This window comes from Saccostrea cucullata, unplaced genomic scaffold (genome assembly GCF_032062105.1).
Source record: "Saccostrea cucullata isolate Sc308-1 unplaced genomic scaffold, CSIRO_AGI_Scuc_v1 ctg472, whole genome shotgun sequence".
In the NCBI taxonomy this organism is placed as follows: Eukaryota; Metazoa; Mollusca; class Bivalvia; order Ostreida; family Ostreidae; genus Saccostrea; species Saccostrea cuccullata.
In genome coordinates this window covers 186,758-203,124 of record NW_026928959.1, presented here as the reverse complement: position 1 = coordinate 203,124, position 16,367 = coordinate 186,758, and the positions used below count along the sequence as shown (strand labels likewise).

Sequence of the window (16,367 nt, the reverse complement as noted above, 5' to 3'; positions counted from 1 at the left end):
GATTGTTTTTAAATCTTTTTTCTCATTCCAAGGAATTTCTTAACTTTTCTGAGTCTTTTGAACTTTTAGAATCGAAAAATGCACATCACCAGTCTTTTCATTAGCAGCTTCTTCTCCAGATTAAAAGATAAAGATAATTAGTAGTGATCGATCTGGAAAAAAATGTAGAGGATACAACTCCGTGAAATCAGACACCTGAAAATTCCACAAGTGGTATAAGGTGCCTAGAAAAAGTAAACATCTTCTGTTAACCCAATTCGTATCAAAAAGGACCCAATGTAACATTTGCTGGCAAGATCATTATAATGACCATAAAATTTACCATATGCTGACTTCAAACGAGCTTGTTGAACTCTCTGTTACAGCAACTTATCAGAAATAAGCAAGCCTCTCTTGAAGAATTGATTGTACTCTGTGCAAGCATTTGAATGAAGACATACAAACCTTAAACAGGTGACATTGGAATATTACTACATGAAGAAGGAAAGTTGAAGTTGAAAAAAGCTAAAATCAACTGGTCAAAAAATTTTAGTTATTATAGTTGGCCCTTTTCGTCTTTAATTAGTAATTATCCGAATATGAAACAGATGTGGCATTCATAGGTTCTGTATCTTATTTCAAGTTCACTGGGCTCGACATATCGAGTTAATGTATGTATGAAAATAACTATTGTTAATTAATCAAACATCTTCGATATGTAAAGTGGCAATTTTCTTTTATGGAGGAGTTCTTCTTGAAATTTTACTTTATACGAATAAACAGCGTATAGTTTAAAAGGAATTCAAAAGGTTTGTTGAGAAAATTGGTCTCCGAAGACTACATAAATGTTGTGAATGAAAAACTACAGGATAATTTCAACTTATGAGTACTTGCATGAAGGTTATGGTAATAACACTCCCTGCTGACCGGTCACACCCTCCGTGTGCTCCTTGTCATGATCGGGAAATAACGGGAAAATCTGTCGTAAATTCAATGTATAAATAATGGACTAACAATGAGTATGAAAAACCTAAGTCATCATTTGACTTAATGATAAATTGTTTTTGCTATCAAAGTCATTGTATCAACCATAGAACTTACGAAATGACAACTTTAAACGAGACTGCTGATATTCTTTCATAAACTTGCTTCCCTTACTAATGCAGCAATATACCTTCATCCCCTGCATACGGAGTGTATATATCTCAGTTTATACGATACACAAGAGCATGCTTTACGTATGAACAATATCTAAAACGAGGTAAATTATGGACAAGCAAGTTGATGCAACAAGAATATCAGCAGTGTCGTTTAAAGTCATCATTTCGTAATTTTTATGGTCGATACAATGACCTTGTTAGCAATTACAATTTATCATTGAGTCAAATGCTGACTGACGTTCTTCACACTAATTGTAAGTTCATTATTTATACACTGAATTGACGACAGTTTTTTTTCGCTATTACCCGATCATGACAAGGAGCACATGGCGGGTGTGACCGGTCAACAGAGGATGCTCAATTCTCCATATGGCACCTGATCCCACCTCTGATGTTTCGGGGGTCCGTGTTTACTCTGCTCCTATTTAGTATTGCTTTATGGACTTTGATATTGTATGCTATTCGTTATCTCCATAGCCTTCGTATATCAAAGGTTGAACGATTATAATTAAATTTATGAAGGTTGATCCAAATATGTAAATCGCGTAGGCGTTGTGGCACACAGGCCTGAAGAATAATTTTCTAGTTTTCTCTCGTCTTTCCGCCTGATATCCGTTGACATTTACGTAACTGACTTTTTCATAAATCAAAGGACATATTTTAACAAACATAATTGAGTCGGACAAATTACTATCTTCTACAATGTAAATGTTGTAATGCACAAAACATTCTAGGGTTTGAGTTATCTGCAGCTAATTTATTTCAAACTTCACTTAAATGTCTGTAAATTAATATTTGTTGTTTAACAAGATGCTAGATAATCAAGTGGGCTCTTTTTGACTTTTATTTGTCTGTTAGCAATTCACAACATCCACTTGTTTTCCTTTATAATAAAGATATCTGTATAAGAGAAAGTCTAAAAGTGTAAATATGTCCTAAACACAAGGTCCATTTAGGTTTCGAATTTAATATTAAGAATATTATTATGTTTGTATATTATTATTCTCTTGAATATTACACACTTTTAGCTTCACGTGGTTAAAGAATCAGTTTTAAAGAAACACAAATGCCTTATTCCTTATGACTCACTATCGCTCGATAAAGTCTTTTTTAAACTTTCACATTCCTCCTGATGATTGCGCATCTTTTCTCTTAGTTGCCTGATTCGCTCCTTTGTGTCTAATTTTTCAGTGTGCACATGAGAAATACTGTGTTCAGGGGTCTGTTCTTTATCCCTGTCCCTGGTTTGTGAAATAGTTCTCTCAAAAGCTGGTATTGTTTTAGCCAGATTGCTTATTTTAGAAATGTTTTTCTCCTTAACTACGACTGTGAAAATGGCAGCTTCAAACTTGTGTTTGTCACCTGGCTTTGACTTAACTGTTACCCATTCTTGGCCAGAAGAATTAATTTTCTTCATTGTATTTGGATGACTATATTCAGCTGTGCATTGTGATTGAATATCATTACCATTTGGTTTTGTATTGATAGGGGCACTGCCGCTCAGCATACTCCGCTCAGACGATCCAATTGGATCATTTACAGCTGATAAAACCCCAGATTGAACCATAAGTCCATTATTAGAAGCAGTTGTTACTAGGCCTGAGTGAGAACTCGCAGTGCTTTGGTTCCCTCGATTTGCAGTCTTGAAAAAGGAGGGAACAGTTTTTGAATGAAGAGAATTGTTTACATTGACAGTTTTTTGACCTGATACAATAGGTTTAAAAGAAGCATTTGTTTTGTTCGGGAATAGGAGAATTGGCCTCGAGGGATCCTTTGGAACAACCGCCAAGCCAGTGGTCTTAACACCAGGGTTTCTCTTACACGAGTTTGTAGTTGGCACTGGTGTCTGTGGTTTATCAACAATAAAGCGTAATTTTGAGTTTGGCAAAAGGTTTTGTAGTTTATTATTTTGTGTTGAAGTGATAAATAATGTGCTTCTGCCTTCAGAATGCGGACCATTTAATTTTGGAATGATCAACAGTTTCTGTGCAGAGGAGGAATTGATGCTCTGTTTAACATCTGAAGCAATCTTGCCTGAAATGTTGGAAGCTGATAGAGTAAATACGTTGGACTGATTTAATGCTTTACCGGTAGATTTTACTAGCCGCTCAAGCTTTCCAATGTTCGAAGAATTCTTCTTTAATTCTCTTAGCTTGGTTGCACTTGAAGATGTGAGCTGACAAACAGAAGAACCAGGTGAAATAGGACACTTTCCACTTGAATGATTTGTCGGGTTTTTTAATAATTTCGAATCCGTCGCAGTCGTCAAAGAGACTTGGGAATTTTCTATTTCCTTCTTTTCTGTTGTTGGTGACGGGCTAAGCTTTCCTGAAGCATTGTGGGTTTCAATGGGCGCTTGAAAAAAAGAATCTATTTCCGTGTTTCTATCTTGCCCTGTCACATTAGTTTGTATTTCTGCTTCAACATTGTCGTTTTCTGTAGAAACTCTGTCTGCAGACAAACTGAATACGCTTGTAATTTTAGGCACTGAGTCATCGGCCGAATCGTCCATAATCTCTGATTTAACAACAGTATCTTCTGTAATTCCAGCAGGATGAACAGAAGACTGTGCTTCAGAGACTAAACTTTTCCCTGTTCCAGTATTAAAATGGATCTCTGGCGCTACAGTTCTTTCTGCAATTCCAGTAGGATCAACAGAAGACTTTTGTTCAAAGACTAGACTTTTCCCTAGTCCAGTGTTCAAATGGATCTCTGGTGCTTTATGTTTATCCATCACATACGCTTTTGGAATTTCAGTAGATGCATCGGTAGGAATGTACACAAGTTTATCTCCTATATCTAGCTGGAAATATTTCTCCTCCTCACCCTGTTCTCTCCTTTGTTCTATTATTTCCTTCTGATGCACGTTGTCTTCAATGCCTTCAATATCTACTTCTTCATTGCTATTTAAAACCTCTATTCTATTCCACGTAGTCAACGGACTCTCTATCCCAGCCTGCTCTATTCCAATTTGATCAATAGATTTCATGAAAGGTCTCATCTCCGATACATTCGTGACTGCTCTTTTCTGTGTTACTGTTGTTGAATCTTTTTCTGTTCCAGTATTACATTGTTTGGCCCTTTTCTCATGCAGTCCTTTCTTATATTTTGGTTTATTATTCAAATTTCTCAGGACCTTGTCCAGGTCTGTATAAAATTCATTAAAAAAAGCATCATTGGGCTTACAACAACGACCGGAAAAACTCACTTTGATTTTTTCCTTCACATACAAGTCTATCGTAGGCGGATCTGAGACGCCCCTATATGTATCCATTGTGTCATTATTGGATGTGTTATCCTGTTTTGTCAAATATGGAGGATTTTGAAGGGGTGTACTCTTGAAAGAACTGAAAGCTGCTGGGGTGTCTGTGGAAAAGGGCAAAGACTTCAGATGACCAAATGGATGAAGTTTCTCTTCCTCAGTTTCTGACATCAGTGTTGGCATACACTGTGTACACTTGAAAGAACTGAAAGCTGCTGGTCTATTTATTGAAGAGGGTAAAGATTTCAAATGGCCATATGGATGTAGTATCTCTTCCTCCGTTTCTGAGTTCAGGGTTGGCATACACACTCTTTCTGGGTCATTTCTTAAACTCTTGCATCTGGCAGCTTGTAAGAACTTTCTGTCTTTCTCATTTCGTTTTTCTAAATAGGTAACTAATTTGTTAATATCAACACCCTCTAAAGGATCACTGTTTTCCAAACATTTTTTCCTCCTAAATTTGGCAGGAGGCAGGTATTCATTGAGATCTAAGCAGTGGTGATCGAATTTCCGCTTCCTCTGTGTCTGTCCTGAATTTTGTGATGCCATGATGTCGTTTGGCGCTATATTTGATGCTGCGTCTGTATCGTCAGTTTCCATTTTGATCGTCTTTTTCCTAAACATTGTTAACAGTTTTTCATCACATATGTCCCGAAGAAAGACAAATCCGTGTTGTATCACTGGTATTTCCTGTGTAGGAGGAATCAGCGTTGATCCCAATCCGTGGCTATTTTTCTACATTAGAAAACAGGAAGAATATAATGCAAATACTTCTTAAAATCAAAGATCTGTGGCATTATTTTTATGGAGAAACAAAATTTGATGCCTTCATTGATACATATGATTTTGGACAAATTTTATTATAAATACTTTCAAATAAAATATGTGGAGATAATGAACAGTTTTGTAGTTCGAAAGTCCGTTCGCATGATACAAATAAGGTTCAAACAAACATCGAACACTAAAAGATTTTAGTAATCAAACTTATTTATATATAAAAGAAGTTTCTAAATACTCTCTTATAAGAAAGAAACTTCGGTCTTAATTGCTCTAGCAATTAAGTTATGCCATTTTATTTCTATCTATAAAGCAACAGAACTATTTGAAATTAGACTAGATATTTTAAAAGATTTTTTACTTCAGAAAAAAAATGTTCAAAGGGAAGACACCCCTCAACTAGCAAGATACATACCTTTCTAAGGTAAAGCATTTTTCTGCATCTGTAAAAATAATAAAAATAATGTTAATGGATGTGTAACATTTAAAACGTTCTTTCTTAAAGAAACTGTCTGTTACATCATTCTGCGAATTTTTTATTCTTTTAAAATGAAATATATGAAGATAACGACAGCATTCAAGATCAAAGTCCATAAAACAATGACTCAATGAAGAAACACTTAGACATGCTGTACATCTTAACATCATCTAAATTGTGTATATTTAAGTTTCTCCTGCTGTTTCAAATATCTTTTATCAGCAGATCTTGATCAATTTGCAAATGAGTGTGATATTTGTTCAGTTCCATGACACTCACTTCTACATGGCACCTGAACCAACCTCTGTATTGTTTATGGACTTTTGATCTTGAATACTGTTCCTTATCTCCACATATTTAATTCCAGTTAAATTTATTAGAGATAGTTTCAGTCTTCTACCTTATGTTTACCTTTTATTGATGCGACATTGTTTTCATTTTTTCTAACAATACTGTGTCCGTCTGTCACTCAATATAAAACCTTGATTAGCACAACGCTGTCAGTTTGACCCCCATATTTATTGTTTATTGACACAACACTGTCAGTATGTCTTCCATGTAAACCTTTTATTAACACAATACTGTGTCCGTCTGTCGCTCCATATTTTCCTTTTCTTGATGAGAAGGATATGGAGATAACGAACAGTATTCAATCTCAACGTCCATTAAACAATATACAAAATAAGAGCAGAGCAAACACGGACCTCTGAAACATCAGAGGTGGGATCAGGTGCCATGGATGGTGTATCAGTCTATGACTTTTTAGCTTTTTTTTAGTTACCACACTGTTTCATTCTACCACTCAACATTAACAGCTTTTATTACTCTATAATAACGTTAATTGATTCATCACTCTCTCAGTCTTTTACTCTATATATACCGTATTTTGATACATCACTCTTTCATTCTATCACTTATATTTACCACTTTTGTTGATACAGCACTGTTTCAGTCTATCTTTTGATATTGACTGGGTTTTTTTCGATACAGCACTGTGTAAGACCATCATTGGATATTTACCGTTTTTGATACAGCACATTTTAGTTTATCACTCGATATTTACCTTTTTTTGATATTTTAGTTCATCACTTGATATTTATCGTATTTTTATACAACACAGATTTAGTCAAGCATTCTACATTTACCGTTTTCTGATATAGCACGCTTACAATCTAACACTTATATTTACCATGTTCACTGTTTTTGATACATTATTTCATTACAAATATATCATTCTATTATTTCTGTTTTTGATACAGCACTGTTTTAGTCTATCACTTCATATTAACCGTTTTTAATACAGCACTGTTTAAATTCATCACTTCATATTAACTGTCTTTGATACTGCACTGATTATGTCTGCCACTTTGCCATTGGTCTCTATATTGGAGGTCCATATGCTCAAATTCCTTAATTGTTCAGACAATTTTAACTTGTTAAATTGGCTAATTTGAGGTAGGAATAATTATTTTTCTTAAGTATATACAGTGTATATTTTTGGAAGCCTCTTTTATTTTAAAAAGAAATATTTAATAAAGATTTTCCACCAAATATTTCTGCTATATCCTCTTAAATTTGGTAAGACAAATAGGGGGGGGACTTTATAAAATATTGGGGAAAAAATCCCTTTCTGACGTCATTACAACCCCTAAATTGTTGGAACATCTCATATATAACTTACAATAAAATTTCAAACAACTTACAGAATGTAGTATAAATTGCAAATTTTACAGAATAATTGTGTCATTCTACATCAGTAAATAAACGGGATTGATTTTTGGATGACAAATGGTCTTTAAAGTGTTTTTCATAGTCATACTTAGGTAGGGAAAAAAGTAATCTTTGAGGATGCGCTGCCTGGACATACAAGTGCTTTCAAAAACATCAACAATTTATTAGAAAATAAAACTAATGATGTAGCATTCTTTCATTCTACCACTTATTACCTTTTTTGACAAGGCACTGTTGGAGTCTTCCACTTATATTTATATACCGTTTCTTTTTATAAAGCACTCATTTATGCTACTACTTATATTTACCTGTTTTGATACAGCACTTTTGCCAATCTACCACTTATACTAACCGGTTTTTTCTATAAAGCACTGTTTTAATCCATTACTTGATACAGTTGTGTATTAACCGTTTTTGATAAGCATTGATGAAGTCTGTCACTTATATTTACCATTTTTTGTTACAGCACTATATAAGTCTTCCACTTATTCGAGGGTTGTTCGAAAAGTTCGTGGATTGATGCGATAAAATTAAGAACTAAGAAGTCTATGCTTATAAATTTTTAAAGGAACATCAAACAACAAACGTTAAAGAAATGTTGAAAATGTTAGCTTGATACCTTGAATAATCATCAAATTACCCTAAAATAAAAAAAGACATTATATGATCACCCGGTGCTGTCACCATTTAGTATCGTGTCAGCATTTTCTACCTCGTACAGACATACACTAATTTTGATAGGATTCGTCGGAGTTAATCATAGATTTAAACCGGTCTTGTTTATAAATTATTTGATTGTACAATGTCATGAACAGCTGATTTCAATGCATATAACATTGTAAAAATGATCTATACAAAGCGAAAGACCCTCAATTAATTATAACAGCATATTTGCCTGTCGGACTTCAACACAGATCACATATGATTAACGTCACTTTTCGACGTGACAAACTTCGAATATCCATATTGCAAATCGACATTTACCTTTACATCTCTTGTCTCTCTAATTTTTTGGCATTTAAAAACAAGTACATGTACTCTGAATATATTTTTTTTCAGTTGCCCATTTAAATATTCCTAGATCTTTGACAATTTTCCAGGGGTGACAATATATAAAACACTGGGAAAAAACCATCCCCTTTCTGACGTCATTACAACCCCCTCATTGTTTGGACATTTCAAATAAAATTTGCGATAAAATTTCAAAGAACTTACAGAATGTGGTAAAAATTGCAAATTTTACAGAACAATTGTGTCATACTACATCAGTGAATAAACGGGGTTTTGGGTGACAAATGGTCTTATAAAAAAGTTTTTTTCTTAGTCATACTTAGGCAGAAAAACGTAATCTTCGAGGTTGTGCCGTCTGGACATAGGAGTGTTTTAAAAAACATCAACAATTTATTAGAAAATAAAATTAATTATGTGCGAGTATAGTTTATTAAATACTGTAAATCACTTTTTATTCACGAGAACTTTATTTTCGCGTAATTACGCGAGACAATGATCTCGCGAAAATTTCATTCTCGCGTATAAAAGTACTTCTTATGATTATATAGAGGAATAACAACAGTTCGTGAAAATTATGTCTCGCTAATAAAGAGTCAATAACTATATCGCGAAAATAAGGTGTCGCGAAAATTTAGTGATCTACAGTAAATAAAAAAAGACTATGCTTATTTAATGTTGAAAAATTCGTTGATGTAGCTTTAGTGGTTTTAATTTTATGGCACTAGTCCACAAACTTTCTGAACAACCCTCGTATTTACCTTTTTTTTTTTGAGACAGCACTCTTTCATTCTACCACTTATATTTCCTTTTTTGACAAAGCATTGTTTAATTCTTCCATTTTTATTTACTGTTTCTACAACTTATTTAAGTCATCCACTTATGTTTCCCCTTTTTATGTACAGCACTCTTCCATTCTTCCACTTATATTTACCGTTTTTGATACAGCACTCTCTCAGTTTAAGACTTATATTTACCATTTTTTCTTGTTTTTTTAATAAAGCACTGTTCAGTCTATCACTTAATATTTACCGTTTTTTGATACAGCACTGTTTCAGTTTTCCACTGCCTCCAAACTTTTGTCTGTCCTTACAATACGTACATATGCCACAATTTTCTGCTTGGCAGCCCGTCAAAACAAGGTCAACGTAATTTTTCCCCCTCAAATTCAAACCTAATGCAACTTTTCTCAAAAAAATATTTTTTGTGTTAATATATTAAGCAAAAAAAAAACATAATCTTCAAGTGTTGTAAATAGAGATTAATTGTCAATTGTTTTATGAAAGATTGCCCTAATCCTTCATAAAGAAAATTACATGTACTCAGTATTTAAATATGGAATTTGTAGACTTTTTTATGCCATCGCCGTTACAAGACCGCGGAACATTAACTGGCAAGATTGGAAATATGCAGCTTACGTCATTCCTATCTGTTACATTTTTTGTATAATCAAAACATTCCTCGATAGACAATGAAATGGGCGGGTACAATTCGACGCGGATGGCCGAGAAAACATTGGACAGTTTCTATCCACCTCAGCTACGCTATACGGCACATTATTCTGATTGACCCAGAAAACAAATAATTTCAATTTCGGTATAGTTTAAAAATTATAGGCCTTTCTTCATGTTCTTTATAAATAAGTATTTTTTGTCCAGCGTTTTAAAGAAATATATGAAGGGACAAATATTTGTTTTTTGTTTGGTATAATTTATGTATGTACTATGTGTGCGTTGGGGGGGGGGGGTTAATGATCTTGGAAATAAATAATAAATCATTTTTCATTGAAGACAATACTAACAAGCTCTTGTCATCCTAAAAATTAATTGGTACAAAGCATGATCTGACTCAACAATTTTTGACCCCCTCCCCTTTTAGAATCAAATGGGCTTCTCCTGAAAAAAAAAAAAACTTTTACCAGTGTCCTTAGATTATATCATAGTCTACATTAAAACTCATATCAATATACATTTCAACCAAGAAGTATTTGAGAATTGAAATTATTTGTCTTTTGGATCATACATTCACACTTTACTTTTGAAAACAGCTCAGAGGGATTAAAAATGAATTTCAAACTAGAATTTCAATCCAATGTTTTCTCGGCCGTCCGAGTGTGGTTAAACTAAAATCGAGGTATGTGTTTTAATTTACAATAAAATGTTGTATGACTTACCTCACACTCTTTACAGCGTGATCTTCTGCTGTTTGGAAACTTAAGTTTGAAATATTCATCTTCTGTGGAGTGAGACATCACTACATGTATCTAAATATGAAATCAAGCAATAAAGATTATAGTAAAACATGTTAATTATTAAAGGTTGTTAAACATTGTTAAACTAACGGATAATTATGTGAAAGGGACAAACGATTTTGCTTTGTTTAAAAAAAGTATATATATTTTTAAATTATCCGTTAGTTTAACAACGTGTTTAAAACTTTTAGGAATTAAAATCATTTTTGCTTAAAGACGTTAAGCGTCAACTCCTTATAAGTGTGTTTGGTAAATTGGTATATGTTTCACTGCATTCATGCCAGGTTTCATTCATTTTCACCTGACTATCTGTTTTCTGAGTAGTTCACTTAATAGCTAACGATACTACGATTTACGTGTTTCTGGTCAAATTCACTTCAACATTTTACAAAAACAACGATAGACAGCAAGATTTCCGAACTATTAACAAGTAGTAAGAGAATTCGATATTTGAGGATTTAGTTTAGGAGATAGCTGCAGGTCTGTAGCTCTCCGAAAAAATATATATTGATAGACCGGAGAGCTACAGTGCCACCCATTGAAAAAACTGTATATTTATTGCGCACAAAAAGTGCGATCGATACTTGATTAATTTTTCCAAATTCTTACCTCAATTGCAAAAAATGGAAGATTTCAAAAAATTACTCTCTCCTCTATCAAGTTCTCTCGTAGTTGACATCTTAACGAAGCATATTGGACCGAATTATCTTTAAAACCAAAATGGCAGTATAAATAAGCGAAATGTCCGATGATTGCAATGTCAAGGCCAGGAGGACTATTAACAACAAGTATGAGGAATGTTTTGTTGTGGAAAGAGTCAAAGAATATGTTAGGAACCCATGGTTAGTAATATTTTGAGATAAAAGCTTTATAAAAACATGGAGATAAATCGAGAACCGAGTGCATTTTTTTGTGCGCAATAAATATACAGTTTTTTCAATGGGTGGCTCTGTAGCTCTCCGGTCTATCAATGTATATTTTTTCGGAGAGCTACAGATCTGCAGCTATTTAGGAGACTGTCTGATTAAATAGTAATGATAAAAGACAGTGATTGATCTCAAAAAAGAATCTACAAACAATACATATCAATAAACAGTGCATACATATTCCTTTCAACAGTCTTAAATCTGTCTTATTTTCATGGTTTCGATATTTTTTAATGCATGTTTTCCTTTAAAATATCAACCTACAACATATGAGAGAATGCATATAAAATCTAGTCCAAGATTTATACATACAGAAAAGATATTTTTTTAATTAAGGTATGCCTTGTGTAACGAAATTATATTTCAAAAATTGTTGAAATGACGGAAATATATACTCAGAGAATTTTTTATAATGAAGTTAATCGCTTAAATGTCCGTTTATGTTAAAATCGTATCATTACCTTACTAATCCACACCACACCTTTCATATACTTTTTTTAATTCAGCATAACATTTCTCAACTTTTAGATATTGTACGTGTTAATGCATTCCGGGAAAATGTTATCCGTTTCCCGACTCGAGTCTTCGCCTTACAAGACGCGATCACTTTTTTTTTTTTTAAACGTGTGTTGTGATATCAAGAATAAAAACCAGGGATCACTTTGGGCTGCGCCTTTGCGCCATTGGCGCTCAATATTTGTAAATGGCGCACTAAAAAATTAGAAAGGGGTCAGCCTGGCGCATATCTTACAGATATGGCGCTATAAGATGCAAAACTGTGGGTCAAAGCTCTTATCTTGGTGCATTTTAGGACCGTTTTAAAGCTGACCGATTGTATTCATGACGTTTCTGAGCATACTGTTACTTCGTTCTATCAGACTCTTTGTAGTCGCGTATGTTGTTTACACCAGCAGAGCGTCTGGTTGATCAAGACTAAAATCGGAGTTGTACATGGAATATTTCCTTCGTTTAGATTACGCTACTAGATTTTTTTTTTACCGAATACTGAATCAATTACATTTATTAAAATTATATGAAATGATTTAAATAATAAACATATGAAAGTAATACACCAGTAAGTAATACTTAGTATGTCCTAATAATATTTCTTATAACTTTGATTATTTATTTCGAAACAAAAGAAGTACAAGTTACTCATTGTGTATCCAAACACTTGCCCGAAATGCCGAAATGCCTCCAAAGCGAGGATCGGTATTGGGCCCAACTGACCCAAAACAACGAAAGCTTTCGTTTGTTTTACAAATAAAACGACGGAAACTTTATAACTCCCAGACTCGGCAGAGGTCTCTGATTAAGAAGACTCCTGATGTCAACGGCAACGATGGTCGTCTATTTCCAGTCCAAGGGGCTAACTTTGCATCCGTGGTTGGAATTTGATCAGATGGGACTAATATTGTGTTGCAAACAAATAAAAATTTTCTCATTTAAGTTTTTTGCCTATTTTGCTCCGAGTTCTTTGCATACAAAACCAGTCCCTACCGTTTGAACCAAATTTAATTTGCAACAGTCCCAGGTATATTCAATAGATAATGTGCATGTAAGTTTGCATCCTTTATAGTTTAGCTCTACAACAACCTTCGAGAACTAAATCGATAAAATCCAAGAGGCGAGGAATTAACTCTCCAATATGACATTTTTCAGTACTGAGATGAAATAAAAAAAAAATCTTTTATATTTATAATATTATTCATTTTATTTAAAAAAAATTAAATTGGTTGTTTCAAAGGAATCAGGACAACTCGCCCCCAAGACAACTCGCCCCCAACACTTGTTAAGACAACTCGCCCCCAATTTAGGACAACTCGCCCCCACTCAGGACAGCTCGCCCCCACTGTAGAGACAACTCGCCCCCATTATATTTTATTGTGTACTGCAAGGAAAAAAAACATATATTATTCAATAAAATATATTTTAAATGCAAGATTAATCTGTGATTTATAATTGATATTTTTTATAGGTAAAATAAAATTAATATTTACGATTGTGTGTGTAATATGTTGTTATTTGTTTGGGTTTTTTTTCATATATATTTATTGAACACAGTATATGTATAAAATATTTATTATTTCCTTAGACTTTTTTCTTATGAGATAAAGCAAATAAATGCGTTTTAATTTTTCATACTGTTTTAAATTTATATCTGTAGAATATGTCTAGGTAAATCAAGTACAATATTCTAAGTTGAACAATCTTAATTATTTAATGACATATTAATGATATTCCATTGACGACGGCTTTTAGGGAACTTATGAAAACTGAAATGAAAACAGCAGACAGAATTTTAATGAAATCCCCAAGCTCACAAGTAATTTGGAACTTCAAAGTGATGATCAATTAGGACAACCAAGCCCCGAAAATTCAGTATATTTAGTTGTTAAAAAATTGGCTTGTCCAAGCTCCAAAGCATAATTAAAGTAATGAAGAATTAGAGCATGCAAGCCTCGAAAATTACATATATACAGTAAGTTGATAAAAAAAATTGGTGTATCCAAGCTCCGAAGCAACTTAAAACTTTAAAGTGATGAAGAATTCAAGAAAGCTTGCGTTGGAAACAAATAATTTGACATGGTCCCTATATAAGGAAGAAATGACTGGAATCTGTCATCTGTAATAAAATAATTAAGTAGAAAAAATATATTTAATATTATATAAAAAATAAACATTTTCATAAAAAATTATATTAATCGTATCTTCTCCTTTTTAAAGCGCAATGTTATATAGGCATAATGACCGCATAAATGCAAATATTGATGAATTTAATCTAAAACATATTTCTGTTTCAGGCACCTCACGTGAGAAGAGGAGTACACTTTTTGAGCGTAACTAACGCCAGAAACACTTAAAATAAAAATAAATATCGAAATAATATAAAAATATATATATTTAATAACAAATATATACATTTATATAAAAAATATCGCCCCCAATTTGCTTTCGTAAAGCTGGGGGCGAGATGTCTTAACATGGGGGCGAGTTGTCTTAACAGGGGGCGAGTTGTCCTAAATTGGGGGCGAGTTGTCTTGAAAAGGTGGCGAGTTGTCTTGGGGGCGACTTGTCTTGGGGGCGAGTTGTCCAGCATTCGTTTCAAATATGGCATTTAAAAACCCTCAAAGACCCATCATATTTAAATGAAATTCATCACAAAATAGCATGGAAAATCAATTTTTCCCGGGGGGCTTCGCCCCCCTGGTCCCCCTACCGGGGCGTTGCCCCTGGACCCCAATGGGGTCCTAACGCGGCCCCCATACCCCCGGCGTATGGCCCATGGATTTTTATGTTGATGGGCCAATGGCCCATCAACATTAAAATCCAGAGTGATCCCTGAAAAACGAAATCATTTTTCTTCATGTGGTCTTTTTAACTCAGTTAAGAATAACAATTTATCTATTATGCAGTGTTATAATATGTAATTTGTAAAAGTTCGTCGCAATCAATGCACCGTAGCACGTGTTTAGGTCAACAATACACAACGATGATTGCCTCAGTTTGACACTGTCTATATTTAGATTTTTTCTTATCAGCCTTCTTTGCTTGAATCTTTACTTTTTTTAATTACAGCATTTAATATATTTATCGCGTAAAAACGTGACAGACTTACCCTGATCCGTGCTCGCGATTAATAGCACGTTCCGTTGATTGACAGATCAAGTGACGTAGTTCCGGTTCCGCGTAAAGCGAATGTAAGGTAATGTGTACAGTAGTTTGTCTTCACATACAGAAGTTAAAGTTGTGAATATTAATCCGCATGAAAAAAGAAGGCATGTAATATTTATAGTTAATAATGTATCAGTATGTCATTGTGTTTTTTTTCTTTTTGGTAATTTTATTAACCTTATATATAATTATCTTTTATTTGGCAAAGTTTAGATAGTTTAAAATTTTAAACTTATTGTTTGGGCAAAGTTTAAGTTATTAAATATTTTTCGGGGCATTTTAACTATTATTAATTAGATTTTAAAGATTTAAATTAATTTTTCCATAACGTGCATAGCGTAGTCTATTTCATCCAGACGTTTGCGTTTACCCCAACGTTTGTGCATCGAGATAAACGCAAACGTCTGGATGATACAGAATGCATCCTTTATCACGTGACTTTAGAAAATCTAAACTTGTTTTTATTGCTGAATATTTACATCCACTGAATTTTTTCTCCTTTATTTCTTAAGAAACCCTATTGCGTTCATCACTGCATAAACTACAGTAGGCATGTCGCCTGCACAGATTTCTTAATCAGTGGCTGTTCCATCAATGAAACGTATAAAGACGTTCGCATCATTAATACAATAATTAATCTTTTTAATCCTACTTTAATTGATTATTTAAACAGATATAAATATAAACAATAAAATGCCTTTCTTTGTTTGTTATTACTGGAATGAACAGTCGCAGCTATTGCAGAAAAAATTTACAAAACCCGCTTACGCGGGTTATGTATTTTTTCTGCAACAGCTGCTTCCGTTCATTCCAGTAATAACAAACAAAGCAAGCATTTTATTGTTTAAAGAGTTCGGTTATAAAGTTATAAGCGCATGATCGACTCATTGGGGATCCAGGTTAGAATAGGTCCTCAGTACCCCCTTGCTTGTAGTGAAATGCGACTAAATGGGGCGGTCCTTTGGATGAGACCGTATAAACCGAGGACCCGTGTCAAAGCAGGTGTGGCACGATAAAGATCCCTCCCTGCTCAATGGCCCTGAGTTCCGAGTATAGGCTTAAATTTGCAGCCCTTCACCGGCAATGGAGACGTCTCCATATCAGTGAAATATTCTGGAGA

At 33.8% G+C, this 16,367-nt stretch overlaps 1 protein-coding gene across 1 annotated transcript; it reads right to left on the bottom strand.

Moving 5' to 3' along the window:
* Positions 1-1,821: 1,821 nt before the first annotated feature.
* LOC134279411 (uncharacterized) lies at positions 1,822-9,520 on the bottom strand. The gene is made up of 3 exons (XM_062761804.1): positions 9,428-9,520; positions 5,594-5,621; positions 1,822-5,136 (listed from the first exon to the last, which is right to left on the bottom strand). The coding sequence occupies exons 2-3, from the start codon at positions 5,609-5,611 to the stop codon at positions 2,218-2,220; spliced, it is 2,937 nt and encodes a 978-aa protein (XP_062617788.1). The 5' UTR covers positions 5,612-5,621; positions 9,428-9,520; the 3' UTR covers positions 1,822-2,217.
* Between the last annotated feature and the right edge of the window lie 6,847 nt (positions 9,521-16,367).